At 36.0% G+C, this 15,650-nt stretch overlaps 1 protein-coding gene across 6 annotated transcripts in view; it reads left to right on the top strand.

Annotated features, from left to right (window-relative positions):
- STK3 (serine/threonine kinase 3) overlaps positions 1 to 15,650 on the top strand; it is a 275,174-nt gene that overhangs the window by 29,288 nt on the left and 230,236 nt on the right. For 5 of the 6 annotated variants that reach the window (XM_036232892.1, XM_016157837.2, XM_036232893.1 and 2 more), the window contains 2 exons: positions 6,444 to 6,572; positions 14,996 to 15,110. In XM_036232892.1, coding sequence (XP_036088785.1) covers positions 6,444 to 6,572; positions 14,996 to 15,110 — 244 coding nt within the window. The remainder of the gene's footprint in view (positions 1 to 6,443; positions 6,573 to 14,995; positions 15,111 to 15,650) is intronic. The other variant, XM_016157839.2, reaches the window with a different exon arrangement.

Genomic DNA, 15,650 nt, shown 5'->3' with positions numbered 1-15,650 from the left:
CAGGGCGAGGACTTGAGTTTGCCTGGTCCCGAGGGGCTGAGTGGGACAGTGGCAGACACCTCTTAAAGGGGCCATGTCTGCAAGTAGACTTTCGCGGTGACAAACCTGCTCCCTTTGAGCACCAGCACTGGTTCTGCTATGCAGGGGGCACCAGGGACTCACAGGGGGACACTGAGTTGTCATAGTGAAGGTTAAGGCGAGACTTGCTCTGTGTAGAAGTGCAGGCAGTATCCACTGTTCCTCTGTTGAGCCCTCCCTACTCCCAGTGTGCGAACTTAGCGTAGCCACAGCTGAGACTTCATCAAACTGGATAACAGTTTGCTCCACCCAGAGGATTCCCTGAAACTCTGCCTCTCTCAACTCGCGGCCCCACCCAACCCACATCCTGGTGTGTCCTCCCTTAGTCAGGTGCCTCTTGCTGAGCAATGCCTAGATCTACACTGGTGGCAGCTGAATTTGGGTTTCTGGTGTGGCCTTTTGAGGCAGCTATAAGCACGGCATCTGTAGATTGTTTGCTGAATCTTAACAGGGGGCCCTGGAGAGGCACAGGCTGGGTCAAGCTGGATCTGCAATTGAACCCCTCTCAGTACTGTGCCGCTGGATACATACCATACAAAACTGCATTAATAAGAGTGGGAAAGAAGAGCTTTGCTTAGTACATAGGCAGCCAAAATGGGAAGACGAAGAAGCAGAAACTATATGAGAGAACAGAACAGAAGATCCAGAAATAACAGTCAGGCAATCTAACTTAGGATGCGGAGTTCAAAACACTGATTATAAAGATACTCAATGAACTTATGGGAAGTGCAGATAAATTCACTGAGAACTTCAACAGAGATAAAATACATAAAAATGAAAGTGGAAATTATAAAAGGGAACCAGTCAAATGAAGAACACATTACCTGAGATGAGAAGTATATTAAATGGAAGAAACAGAGTGAATAAAGAAGAGGATCAAATGACCTATATAGAGGATGGGAAAGCCAATGACACGCAGTCAGAATGGCAAGAAAAAAGAAGCCAAGACTATAATAATAATTTAATGAGCCTATGGGACACTATTAAAGGTAAAAATATATGTGTCATGGGGTACCAGAAAAAAAACAAGATGTTGAAGAGCTATTTGAAGAAATAATGATGGAAAACTTCTCTAACTTGGTGAAAGGAATAGACATAAAACCCCAGGAAGCTCAGAGAGTCCTCAAAACCAGGAACCCAAAGAAGCCCATACCAAGACACATCATAATTTAAACACCAAAGGTCAAATAAAAAAGAGAGAATCTTAAAAGCAGCAAGAGAAAAGCCATTAGTTACCCACAAGGGAGCACCCATAAGACTGGTAGCTGATTTCTCAAAAGCTATGTAGGACAGAAGGGCTTGGCACAAAATATTCAACATGATGAAAACCTAGGATCTGCAACCAAGAATGCTTTATCCAGAAAAGCTATCATTTAGAGTTGAAGGACAGATAAAGAGCTTCCCAGACAAAAATAAGCTAACAGAGTTTATCAACACCAAGACAGTATTACAGGAAGTGTTATAGGGACTTCTTTAAGAAGAAAAAACATGTATCAAAAAAGAATGTTAATAATTATATTCCTGTCAACAAGTACCTCGAATGGAAAAGAATTAAGTTCTCCAACCAAAAGATAGAATGGCTGAACGGATAAGAAAACAAGACCCCTGTGTATGCTGTCTACAAGAGACTCACTTCAGATTAAAAGACATATGCAGACTAAAGGGGGATGTAAAAAGATATTTGCCTTGATGGACCTAGAGGGTATTGTTTTGAACAAAATGGGTCGATAGAGAAAGACAAATATTGCATGATTTAATGTACATGTGGAATCTAAAGAACAAAATCAAGAGCACCAACAACAAAAGCGGAAATGAACTCATAGTTACAGAGAATATTTAGAGGGTTACTAGATGGGTGAGAGGTTGGGGGGACAAAAAAGGTAAAGAGATTAAGAGGTTCAAGTGGATAGTTTCAGAATAGACATGGAGATGTGGGGTGTAGCATGGGGAAGATGGTTAATGTAATAAATATGTAAGAGGGAAGAGGGGTACTAGATTTAGCGGGGTGATCACTTTGTGAGTTGCGTGGATGTCTGATCACTATGCTGTACAGCTGAAACTGGCATATTGTATGCCAGCTATAAGTGGAAGAAACCTCATTGAATTGCACAGTGTAAATACAAGCAACTAATTGTCTATTATATTTCAATAAAGATAGGAAAAATATAAAGAACTTAGAAAAATAATAAAACATACCAAAAGAAACTAGGAAGAGAAAATTCGTAAAGAAAGAAACTGAAATTACTGAAGTAGAAAATAAAATTAGAAAGGATAAGTATATGTAAAATCTGCTTTTTTTTGAAAAGGTCAATAAAAAAGTTAAACTTATGACTTTGACTAAAGAAAAAAGAGTGAAAATATAGATTTGGAATAAGAAAAGATACAACCAATGATAGAGAAATGATTCGAAAAATTAAGAGACTACTATATGCTGCTCTGTGACAACTCATTTGAAAATCTAGAAGTATGAAAATCATGATTTTCTAAAATTATGATTTCATAATAAAATATAAATTGTGTGAATTGACCCCAAATGAAATTGAAAAATAAATCAGTTATCACAGAAAAGATGGAAAAGCACTTAACTATCTATTAATTACAAAAGATACCAGCTCATAGCTGGTAATATTCACAATAGACACCTGTGGAAATGTTCATCAACTGATGAATGGATAAACAAAATGTGATGTATCTGTACAATGGAATATTATTTTGGTATTGAAAGGAGTTAAGTACTGATATATGATACAGTATGAATGAAACGCGAAAACATTATATTCAGTGTAAGAAGCAAGGTATAAAAGTCACATATTATATGATTCCATTTATATGAGATACCTAGAATAGATGAATGCATAGAGACAGAAAGCAGATTCTAACTGCTTTGGAACTAGATAGAGGTCAGGGTTACATAGTTTTGTGAATGCATGAAACACCACTGAATTAAAATTCTTTAAAATTTTTAAAGTGGTGAATTTTATGGTATGTGCATTTTACTTTAAAAAAAGTACCAGCTAAATTTTATCCAGTCTTTAAATGACAGATAATTGCAGTTATTTTTATGAAGCTAGCATAACTTTAATATCAAAATCTAGATTAAAAAACTGTAATTTACCCTTATTTTGCTACCTATTATGATTACCATGTGCATCTTGTATGAGGTGGAGAAATGTTACCACTTGTCTTCTGTTCTCAATGGATCCCATCATCCATTAATTTTAAGGAGTCCATTTTAGTGTTGGGATCTTTGTTGTATCTCACTTGCACTATAGAACTTTCAATAATGCTGGTAAAGGAATATCCTTTAGACTCTCTCAGTGAACATAAGTGGGGGTGAGCCAGTCACACATATATCCATTCCAATATTCCATCTACTTGAGCCTTTGATCTCCTTTCTCTAGTGTATACTGTGGATTGCTGACATCTCCCTTAATGTAGGCCACTGTTGAGTCCAGGTTTCTGTTCTCTAGCTGAGCGAACTCAGAGACACTTCCAACTGAGATGACACAGAGTCTGGAATTTCTGGCCTTGTGTCCATATTAGTAAATTCCTTTCTCCCTGGAAAACTTGGAATCAATTCCTACACATGTTCTTTAAGGTTCTGCTGACAAAAACCTTATAACTTTTATTTTTAGTGTGTATAGTAGGTGCTCTTGGGTCAGAGTTTGAATTCATCCCTTTGGTGTCTGTGGGGATTTGAGTGTCATTATACATCTGGAGGCAGTGAGAGGTGGTAGTGGGATGGGGTAGAGGATGATTTGCATTTCCCTGAAAAGTGACTCCCTCAGCTGAGGTAGTCTTTTAGGCGCTGTGAGGCTAATATTCTCAGACTGGGTGGTAGGGTTGCTTTTGCTGGTAAGGGAGGTTTGGTAAGGTTTGGGAGTTGAAGTACTCAGATTAATGATAATCTACTAAAATGTCACAAAACCAATACTTTGGGTACCTCTCTTTACAATTAAAAATCTAACTTTAACATAGTGGACCTGGGGAGTTGTGAATTCAGTTTGCAATGTAATTCAGCTTTCAGCAAGGTTAGACTTTGACTTTGGTTTTCAGAAGTCTCAGCCTTCTGCTTACAAGAATTAAGTTCTTTTGGGGCATTTAGAAACATTTTGGTCTCTCAGTCTTGAGCTGGGAGTTTAAGCCTTGGGCTTGTTAGATTTATTATATAGCTTTTCCAGTGTAGGCAGTGACAGCCAACCCATTCTATAGTCCTTGTACTCTTATTTTATCATAGTATTCTGTTGACACAGGTGGTTGGTCTTCTAAAGCTTTGCCTAGACTCCAAATAACTAAGGGTAATAATTTAGTTGTTTTGCCACTGAACGCCATTGTCAGTGTTCTTTTTGTTATTTGCGTTATCGAAGTAGTTATCTTCAAATTTAAGAAAGAGCTAATAGAAAATTCCCATCTTTAAGATTCTTTCCGCTGGAACTACTTCCTGGACCAAAAACTATTGGTAGCAGGGCTTGATCAGGGGGAAGAAAAGCTACTCTGTGTATTCTAGGTATAAAGAGTTTCTTATAAAATTAGGAGTGCAAATGACTTGTGGAAGAACCAGAGACGCAAAGGTCATGGAATCTACTGCTGAAGGTCAGATAAGCCAATGCTGAAGACCTCAGCCTAAAGCACCGAAATGGCTATTGCTCAAAAGCTCACTGGGGATCTGCTGTAATCCTTAAGAATCTTTGAGAAGCTCCCACCAACTCTCTCAGTCCACAGTAGCAGTATGGTGGTTATCAAAAGCTCAGCAGAAAGCAGCTGTGCATCTCATATCTGCCAGTGCATCTGCTACAAAATACTACATCTGGAGAGTGGTGGTTTCTCCTCAACTTTTTGCCATTTACATTTCATGCATCCTCTTCTCATTGTCAAACTCTTAACTAGGATCCACTTAGGGAAGGGCATTCAGGGAAATGTTGTTTTCAGCCTCTTTTTCGCTGATGAGAAGCCTATAGAATAGAGTGGTAGTGCTTAATTGACACCAGATAATCTAGCACTGAATTCTGTATTGAAGGGAATATATATACACACACACACACACACACATATATATACACACACACATATGTATAGACACATACTTACATACACATCATGTGCATACATACATGTACATACATATACGTAGCTTTTAAGGGAGATATATGTGTATATGTGTATAAGTTAGGAGTATACAAACACATACACACATTCACGCCCTCACATACCCATCCCTAAAGGCGACTTTGCATAGTAAACTAAATTTCTTTAGAAAGACCAAAGAAACAGAGGATAGGATAAAATTCATTTTATTAAAGTAGCTTCTTTGTTACTTATTTTTCACTTTTTCACTTATTTTAAAAGACTGTAAATTTGAAAGTGAGTCTGCATAGTTTCCTGATATTAGGAAACATTTCATGTCTTCCAGTGGCTTGCTCTTCTTTCTCTTCTATAATGATAATAAAGTGAGAAGAACGTGATATTTGAAGTCAAAATATGTTTGAATTCTGGTCTTGATGGTTATTGGTATCTCTGTCTTTGTTTTCTCACCTTTTAAAAGGGCTATAATAGCATTTTACTTCATAGTTGAGAGTGTTGAATTTGATAATGCATGTGAAACACCAAGCATAGTATCTGGCTTAGTAAGTGGTAGCAGTTTTTACCTTGTCTTCTAATTCATATCAAAATAACTTCCTTCTCATTATTTTTGCTTTTTAAAAGCACACAAATATTTAATGGGCAGTTTCAAGAGTTGTAACAGAGACAGTTTTTGGCAAATGTCCATTAGATCCTATAACTCATTTTATTTACCTGTGAGTATGTGGTCTTGCCCTTGAGGAAGAGGATATAGCGAAAGGAACATTTGAGGATACCTTTAATCAATGAGGGGGACCATTTCTTGCTTCTCTAACTTTGGTATTATGTAGTTCCCACTTGGGGGTTTCGATTACTCTTAAGCAATTTGAATAGGCATGGGACTTTGATATTCTGAGGATGATTTTGCTTAAGGTGACATTAGCCTTTTCTCCTGACTTGAGACTTTGGCTGTTTTTATTCTATATTTAATTCTTTTATTTTCCATTTATATTTTCTTAATGCTGTGTTTGCTTAAGTTGACACTGTTAAGTCTGTTTCTTTCACTCATAAGAAAAACAACAATCTTGCATACTAACTTGATGATTCTAATAGATTTTACGTTGATGATTGAAGCATTAAGACTAAGGTATAATTCACTTTTAGCATTTGTTTACTTTGATTTGTCACCTTTAAATCATTTTGAAACTAGAAAAGACTATATGTAAACAACTCATAATAGGCTCTTTCTCTAATAGTTATGATGCTCGAAAGGAAAAGAAATAAAGAAATGTCTTGGTTTCTTTTAGGTCTTATGGAAGTGTGTTTAAAGCAATACATAAGGAATCTGGCCAAGTTGTGGCAATTAAACAAGTACCTGTTGAATCAGATCTTCAGGAAATAATCAAAGAAATTTCCATAATGCAGCAATGCGACAGGTATGAAGAGATTTTATTTCTTATATGCATTCATTTTGATGAGTTTTGCTATAATGCATAATAAAATATAATATTTGGTCATTTGTTTAGTTTTTCTGACTTCTGTTGGAAGTGAGACTAATCCTTCAAAGAAGATGGGGGCAGCTTTGCAGGATTATCTTTAGGACTTAACAACACGTAAGCAGAAATGATGTTATAAAGCAACACGTGGTGATAGAAGATACTCAATTTTCCCATTTTCAGGGCAAAGTTATTTTTGATGTTAAGAGGGGGTCTATTTAGCAGTTCTTTTTATATGCATTTTTACTATTAAAAACAGTCATGTTCTGTGTAATTCTAATTCATTCAACGAACATTTACTGAGCATACACAGTGGGCCAGGTACTGTGCCAGAATCTAGGAATACCAAGAAAACTAAAATACTGTTTTTCTTCTTAAGGGGCTGCTGGGTGGTAATCTAGTTGGGAAGATGGATACTTAAATAGCTACAATACAGCTCAGTCACTGTTCTGCCAGGTGCATGGGGTGATGTAAGAATAAGGAGGCTAGGCACCTGTCTGAGCCAGGAGTCAGAAAGTCTGGAATTCTGAAGAAGAGTTAAGTTGGTGAAGAAGTGGAGGGATGCGAGAGAGAGAGAGTAAAGAGACGGGAAGAGAGGTGAAAAGCAGCTCACTGGTATGTGCTGCGTTGACAATGTTTAGAATTACTGGAGTGGAAAGTATGAGACAGATTTTTGTGAAATGAGTTTGGATAGTCAGTAGAGCTGATTATGAAGGATCTTACGTATGCTATTAAGTAGCCTAGTCTTTATAAGGGTTGCAGAGTATATAAATTAGGACTGTGTTTAGCTCATAGTTACTTAATCAGAGAGGGATTTATTTTTCTCCCTTTACAAAAGATCTAGAAGTAGGGCTTGTATAGCAGCAACAAAGTGACAGCTGTCTCAGGCTTCTTATACTGTGCTATCCCTAGCATGTGACCTTTGTACTCATGGCTATTATTTCATGGTTATAAGTGGGCTGCTCTTATAACTGGGCTTATATTTACATTCCAGGCAGGAGGAAGAGGGACAGAAGTAGGAAAGGGCTTTCCCAGAAACCCTCAGCTTATGTTTTTTTTGTAATCAGAATTGACATATGGTGACTTAGATCTATGTCTTAGGAGAGTCTGGACACATTTTCAGCCTTGGTCAGGACCCTCTTAGTAAGAGATCTATGGACAAATTTCTCTTCTAGTAGTGTATGAGATTCATATAAGCTCATTGACTAATGAAGTGACCAAATAATCTTAGAGGAACTTTGTTGCTTGGGCATGTTCAATTTTCTTTTCATTATTGTGTACTATAGATTTAGATTATGTTACATCTTTTACATAAAGGCTGTGTAACTGGAAATTCAATATTTATAGAAAAAATGATACATTCCTCAGTCTGCAGGTCAAAATATATAGTTGCAAATTTTCTCCAGACCTTGCTATTAATTTGGTTATTTGATAAGAATGTGGTTCCCACAGTTTGATGTAGAAAAGGAAAGATCGAAGATAGCGTAACGTTGGGCCCATTAGGTGCTTAATATTTGCATGTTGCTATTGTTTTATTATTATGGTTAAGAATAGTTCAGGGACTAGTGTGTACTTTATTTTTTATTTTATTTATTAAAAATTTTTTTTATACTGTGTACTTTAGAGCAGGGGTTCCCAGTCCTTGGGCTTTGGACCGGTACTGGTCTGCGGCCTATTAGGAACTGGGCCGCACAGCAGGAGGTGAGCAGTGGGTGAGCAAACAAAGCTTCATATGTATTTCTAGCCACTCCCTAGTGCTAGTAGCATCACTACCTAAGCTTCACCTCAGATCATCAGGTATTAGATTTTCATAGGAGCACTGGTCTCTGGTGCCCAAAAGATTGGGGACTGCTGCTTTAGAGATTTTAATTACTTGTGGTCTAGTAAATATTACCTATTATACATCTCTTCCCCTAACCTTTTTGCATCTTGTAATGTATCAGCTCTTGCTCAGATTTCTGTAGCAGCTTCCTATTTGTTCACCTTGCTTTCATTAATTCCTCCAACCCTTTTCCCTGAAGCTATATCTTTCTAAAATGCAAACCTAATCAAGCCATTCTCTGTTTAAAACTTAAGTGACTCCCCATTGCCTAGATAGGTCCAGTATCATAGGGATGACATGTAAGGTCCTTCATGATCTGACCAGTGCTTATGCTTCCAATCTTCTCTCTTACCTGACTTTCTCTTTTAAGCACTTGCACCCTTGCATTCTTTGTCACCTGACTCTTAAATTTTTTGAGTTTGGGATTATCTTTTACTAACCAGGGATCCTGCCACATAGTGGTTACTCAAACACTGATGAGTATTTCTCATTCCTGGCTGGGCCCCTCAACTGCAGTATCCAGGAGAAACTTCATATTTAACCTTCTAAAACCAAAATTTTAATTGTTGCAGCCAAGCTTCTAAAATTCCTGTTCTGTTATTGGTACCATACATATACTTAGTCTTTCAGTAACAAAACCGAGAATCTTCTTTCTTTTTCTGATACTTCTGATGACACTGTCTCATAGATTTTTCCTTCTGAAATGTCTTCATTATCTTTATTCTTCTCTTCATTCCTGGAGAGAAGGAATAATATTTCTTAGCACCCATTGCAATGCCTAGCACTGTACATTTTGTTGAATGAATGTGAATGGTGATGATATGAATCACCATTATTAGAACAGTATTAGAGGTTGAGGTAGTATTAATGAAGATGAGTTATTGAGAAATTAGCATGAAAATCATTTGGAAGAACACAGTCCAAACTGAAAAATTTCAATGTAAAACAGTGGAATTTTGGTTGAAGAAAATGAGATTTGTGTTTCAGAAATTGAAATATTTTCATAAGTCTGTTTAGCTATTTGGATATTTGGTAAATTGTCTTGCTTTCTATATAGTCTAAAAAGAGACCAGAGGGCATTTTAATTTTGGGGTTCATTTTAGTGACTATTTAGCATGTGTTTAATATTGTATTTTTGCATAAAGACTTGAGGGATCCCATCTGCATTGTTTATTGCTGCGTCTTCTGTGTCTAGTCTAGTGCTTGGCATAAAGTAGGTGTTTAATAAATATTTGTTGAATGTATAAATTATAGAATGTTAATGCTAGACTGAACCTCTGTAGGTCTGTTAGAGTTTTTCAAATGTATTATGCTTTAAGGAGGTGCTTCTTGGGGTATCTTCTTCAAATAGTGAAGAATCGACCAGAACGAGAAACTTAGTCATTGCTTTTATCTTTTTTTTCCTACATTGGGGCTCATTCTAAAATTTTATTTGAAGAAAAGGCTTTTGGTGCTAAAGCTTGTTTAAGAACTGTTTTACAGGTACCAAAATGGGATCTAGAGATTTTCCATGAATTGTTCAAGATCACATAACTACTTAATGACTGGGATGCTATATAAGAACCCACAGTTACTGACTCTAGGGGCCATGCTGAAGAAAGGAATGTCTATAAAAAGATTCCAACAATTAAAAGTGGAATACTCTCAAGGCATTACTAGGAGTGGAGGCAAGAGCTGGTCAGCAACATTTGTGAATACTGCGTGCCAGGTATAGTGTGGATACAAGGGAACCACAGGTTAATACAGCCCCTGTACACCCATTAGAATGGCCAAAATCCAGAACACTGACAACACCAAATACTGTTTGGAACAGCAGGAACTTCCATTTATTGCTGGTGAGAATGCAAAATAGTACTGCCAGTTTAGAAGTCAGTTTGGCAGTTTTACAAAAGTAAGCATACTCTTAATCATATGGTCCATCCAGCAGTGGTACTCCTTGTTATTTACACAAAAGAAGTTAAAAACTTATGTCCATCCAAATACCTGCACATGGATGTTTATAGCAGTTTTATTCATAATTATCAAAAACTTGGAAGCAACCAGAGTGTCCTTTAGTAGGTGAATGAACAGACTAGTACATCCAGACAATAACATATTATTCAGCACTAAAAAGAAAAGAATTATCAAGCTATGAAAAAATAAGAGGAAATTTAAATGCATATATCAAGTGAAAGAAGCCAATCTGAAAGGCTGTGTATTGTATGATTTCAACTATATGACATTTTAGAAAAGATTAAACTATAGAGACAGTAAAATTAGTTGTTTCGAGTGGTTAGAAGCTTACGAGGGATGAATAGGCAGAGCACAGAGGATTTTTAGGGCAGTGAAACTACTATGTATGATGCTGTCATGGTGGATTCAGTCATATACATTTGTTCCAACCTTTAGAATGTACAACACTGAGAGTGAACCCTAATGTAAAGTATGGACTTTGACAAATAGCGGTGTGTTGATGTAGAGTCTTCAGTTGTAACAAATGTACCACTCTGGTGGGGGATGTTGATAATGAGGAGGCTATGCATGTGTGGGGCAGACAGTATGTGGGAAATCTCTGTACCTTTCACTCCAGTTTTTCTGTGAACCTAAAACTGTTCTAGAAAATAAAAGTCTATTAAAAAAGATCTTTAGCAATACATGGTTTTCTTCCATTAAGATGAGATTCAATTTAATATAAAAATGTTAATTATCTTTTAGGCCATCAAAATTAATATTTGAATTTCTGTAAGAAGCTTAAACATAATGATTCAGTCCAAATAACTTATACCATGAATAGTGTTTATATAAGGTGCAAATAGTTGAGAGTTTGTAGTGCTTTTTCTATTTTTTCCCTCTGGTTTTCACTTTTCTTTTTATACTATTTCAATTTTGAGTTGTGATACTAGAGAGACTGCCATATATGTTGTTTAGTAAATGTTATTGAACTATTTTAAAATGATACATGAATGATCTTGAATAAATTTAGATGAATGACACAGACAGAAGTCCCAGGTCTTGACCTCTCTGAACATAGTTATACTTGTGTTTTTAATTTTTAAAAAGTGATGGCTTTAAATTTCAGTCTTTCATTTTCCAATCTTAAATTTATATTTAGTGTGCAATGGAATTGGGGGTGGGGTGGGCACAGTGGATAAAACACAGAAGAAAAACTTGCTTACTTACTATCTCTTAGCTTGCCAGTCTACATTATTATCAAATTGTGTTGCATGTACCTTGAAAATATCTCTTGACTTTGATTTTCTTTCTTTTACTCTCACTCCAGGCCACCAACATCTCTTGAAAATGTAGGTTTTATTATTATTCAGGTACGTTGAGTCTAACAGATCAGGAGACAGATTGCCATAGAAAAGATAGACTATTAAACTTACACACAAGAGGAGGAAGTCTCTTGGGCTTGAGAAGAGAAGGACCCATACAGGGACGCTCTAGGAACTGTCAGGAGGCAGAGGGGGAGAGGGAAAAACATGGGCAAGAACCTTTCTTGTGGTTTCCTAGGGAAGGAATGAATGGGTGAGACAGGGTAGATACGTTTAGGATTGGCTAGCTTGAATAATTACAGTGGGCTGTGGACATAGGGCTGTTCAGAGTCCTCTGGTACATTAGGACAGGGGAATAGTGGCCCTGGAGGTGGTCGGGCATATAGACTCCAGATTGACTTGTTTGCCTATGAAAGGTGTGCTCTTAGGTGCTATCTAGGAATTAGCTAACCCTGAGGGGGACGGTGTATGCATTGTTAGCAGGTTCCAGAGGTCAGAGCATCACAAATACAGAAAATAAAAAGATGTGCTTAATACAGACTCTTCTATGCATAGACTAACATAAGCTAAATGGTCTGCCTGTGTCCATATTTACTTTCCTACGATCTAGCTTTGATGTAGCGGCCAGAGAAATCTTAAAAGTGTAAATTAGATCATGTTTTCCCCCTACTTAAAATTCTTCTCTGATCTTTTGAGGTTCCTCATTATTAGGCTCCTGCTTCCATCTGCAACTGCATTGTGTTCTACCTTTTTCTTCACTCACTTTATTCTAGGCAAACTGATCTTTTGATTCCTTGAAAATGATTTCCTCTTTATCTCCTTCAGACCTTTATACAAACAGCTCTTGGTGTCTGGATGCTCTTTACCTGGCTTCTAGTCAACCTTTGAATCTTAGTTTAAATATTATTCCTCTGGGGAGGCCCAAGTTAGGTTTCTTGTGTTAATTTTTCTATGATTGCTAATTTGTTCACTTATTCATTCCTTTTGTTTGTAAATATAAGAAGTACTAAGGATAAAATGGAAAGTAAGACAGACTGGCATCTTTCCTCATGGAGTTTACCATAGTTAGTAATTATATTTATTTGTGGGTTTACTTCTCTAATATCTGTGTATGTTTTGTGGTGTGTACTATATGAGAGTCAGAATTGTGTTTCTTTGGTTCACTACTGCATATCAAACACATGTGGTCTAATGCCTGGCTTAAGTAGAAAGTCGATTGAATGTTGAATGAATGATAGAAACTATATGTCTTCAATATAGTTGTTTAGGTCTATCTCCTTAAATACTTTTCTAGGTTAAAATATTGAGGCTATGTCTTATCATATACAACTATTGAACTTTGATTCATCAACTTGATTGTGTATTAGAATCAATCACAAATGATTCGAAGAGAATTTTACCTTTCCCTAAAGGCTTTCTTTTGATTCACCCCTAAAGGGAGACAGAGTTGTTTCTTCAGTACCTGCCCAAGCTAGAATCCCTAATTTTCATAAGAGTTGTCAATTCTGTCCTTAGAATTGCTGATTACTTAGTGTATATTGCAAGATAAAATACATATACATTTTCTATGTGCTTTTCAGTAAACATAATCTTGAACTCACTGCTACTTACCTTTCAAATTTTGAATGGGGAAAGTAACATTTATAAAGAGTTTCCTTCAGAAAACTCTTTATAAATGTTACTTTCTTCTGGAGTGGGGTAGTTCTGATGCACAGCCAGGTGTAAGAGCAGTACTCCCTGTAGAGGTTTCTCCACATAGGCACTTATACTCCAAAGAAGTTTATGTAAAGATAGCTTTTCAGAGTTTTCTCATAAGTTGAAGTTGTGGGTCTGTGTATTCGTTTCATTTGTTTGTAAATAGCACTTTTCTTAAATGGTTCAGTGAACACTTATGAACTCCTAATATTTATTTTCTGTTCCCAACACCTAGCAAAGTTGGATATGTCTGTAAACTTAAGGTGGGAGGTGGGGAATGAGAGATGTGAGTAGAGAGGTAGACTTTGAAAGGTCTTGTATGTGATATGAAGCAATTAAGACTTTTTCCCTTTGATAATGTAGAGCCATTGGAGTTATTTATTTATTTTTGCTTTGTTTGTTTGTTTTTAAATGGGAAGAGTAATATCATCAGCCTATTTTACTTTTGTTTTAAAGGAAGGTAACATTGTCAGCTGTATGGAGCATAGATTAGAATGGGTCAGATAACAATGACAGAGACCAGTCGGGAAGTTTCTGCAAAAGGTAATGAGGAGCAGTAGGGATAAATAGTATTAAATTCTAGTACTGTAGCTATTGGTTTTAGTTCAAGCCCTTTATGCTCTAACCAGTCTGTTCTACCCTTGAGTTCAACACAGCTAAAATTGTGAAGGCTATGCTGAGAAGTCTTCCCTGACAGTCTTCTCTGAAACTCTTCTTTTAGTGGTATCTCTGTGTGGCCTTTTATAGTACTTTGATTTTTTATTGTTATTTTTTGCTTATTTGATTCTCCTGTCTTAATTATACTGCTTCCACTTTTCATGATAGCTACTACTGGATAGAAATACCTATTGAACTAGTCTCCTAAACATGCCATTCTTAGTTTTTTCCTTTCTATATTTGTGCCTTGGTCATAGCCTTTCTTTTTTCTCCACCAATATTTTGAAGTTTAACCTTTTTTTTTTTTTCATAATTTAGCCCCCTCCCCATTGTTACAAAGTTCTCTCTGATGGCTCCACCATGGTCACTTCCTTTGAGCTCTTGTAGCATTTAAGCTGTATACAGCTTAGTTTTTGCTACCTTGCATTTTCCATCTTTTTATGTATTCTATGAATATGGTCAGTCTACCTCTTTGAGTTTGACAAGATGTTTTATACATCAGTTTATACATAAACTTCACTTAAATAGAGAGTATTTTGAAGTTCAGTGTTAATATTTAACTGAAGGCAAAATCCTTTAGAAGATTTATATTTGGAATGTTTTAGTTAAAGGAAAATATTTTTATTGGTTCCTTATGTTAAGTGGTAAGTCCTTTAGTGAAAGAAAGGCTTTTTTTTTTTTTTTCCTTGGGAATCACTGAAAACACTTGGGCCTCCTCTGGTTTGTAATCCTGTTAAATTTCATCCATGAATTAAAGCCTAATTATACACAGTTGGTGAACCTCACATATAGACAATTCAATGTACAATAGAAGTTTAGTTATTAAGTTTACTTATTGGAACATTATGAAATGTTGAAAATACCTTATGTTGGGATTAAGAAATCATTTTCTTTGGGAATTAACTAAATTTGATTGTCTGTGTGTTTTTCTTTAGCCCATATGTTGTAAAGTACTATGGCAGTTACTTTAAGAACACAGACCTCTGGATTGTTATGGAGTACTGTGGAGCAGGCTCTGTCTCAGACATAATTAGATTACGAAACAAGACAGTAAGTATTTTTAAATTGTTTTGCTGATCTCATTTCTAAAGAATCATATTTAGAATCTGATCAGGTAGTATTTTGTTACAAAGAAAATGTTAGTGTGAAAAAAAGGAAAAGGGTTTTAGAGTGTAAAGGGATCCAGTAGGAGGTATGAGAATCAGCCACATATCTTTGTATGGCAAATTTAGGAGTTATATGGATTATTTAATTTATTAGGATAAGTTTTGGTAAATCGTCGAGAAACTACCATGGTACTTATCTTCATTTGGAATCATTGTGTGTGTTCTTTATTAACGTGAGTTCAATAAATTGTGGCTTGAATTTTATTTAAAGTATTTGTGGCCTTTATTTATCTTAAGGTTTTATTTTTTATTATTATTATTATAACCTAAGGGTGGTAAACAGTGGAAGATTTTTGTTTCAGAATTTTAAAAAATAATTGAAAAACAATTTTTGTCTTTATTTTTCTAAATATAATTAGGATGTTTGAAAGTGATAGAGCTAGTATATACCTTTCTAAAAATTTTGGTGAATTCAGCTTAGTGA

Source organism: Rousettus aegyptiacus, unplaced genomic scaffold, assembly GCF_014176215.1.
Source record: "Rousettus aegyptiacus isolate mRouAeg1 unplaced genomic scaffold, mRouAeg1.p scaffold_m13_p_15, whole genome shotgun sequence".
Taxonomy (NCBI): Eukaryota; Metazoa; Chordata; class Mammalia; order Chiroptera; family Pteropodidae; genus Rousettus; species Rousettus aegyptiacus.
Note: the sequence above shows the minus strand (reverse complement) of the source record. Positions and strands in the feature narration are given on the sequence as shown.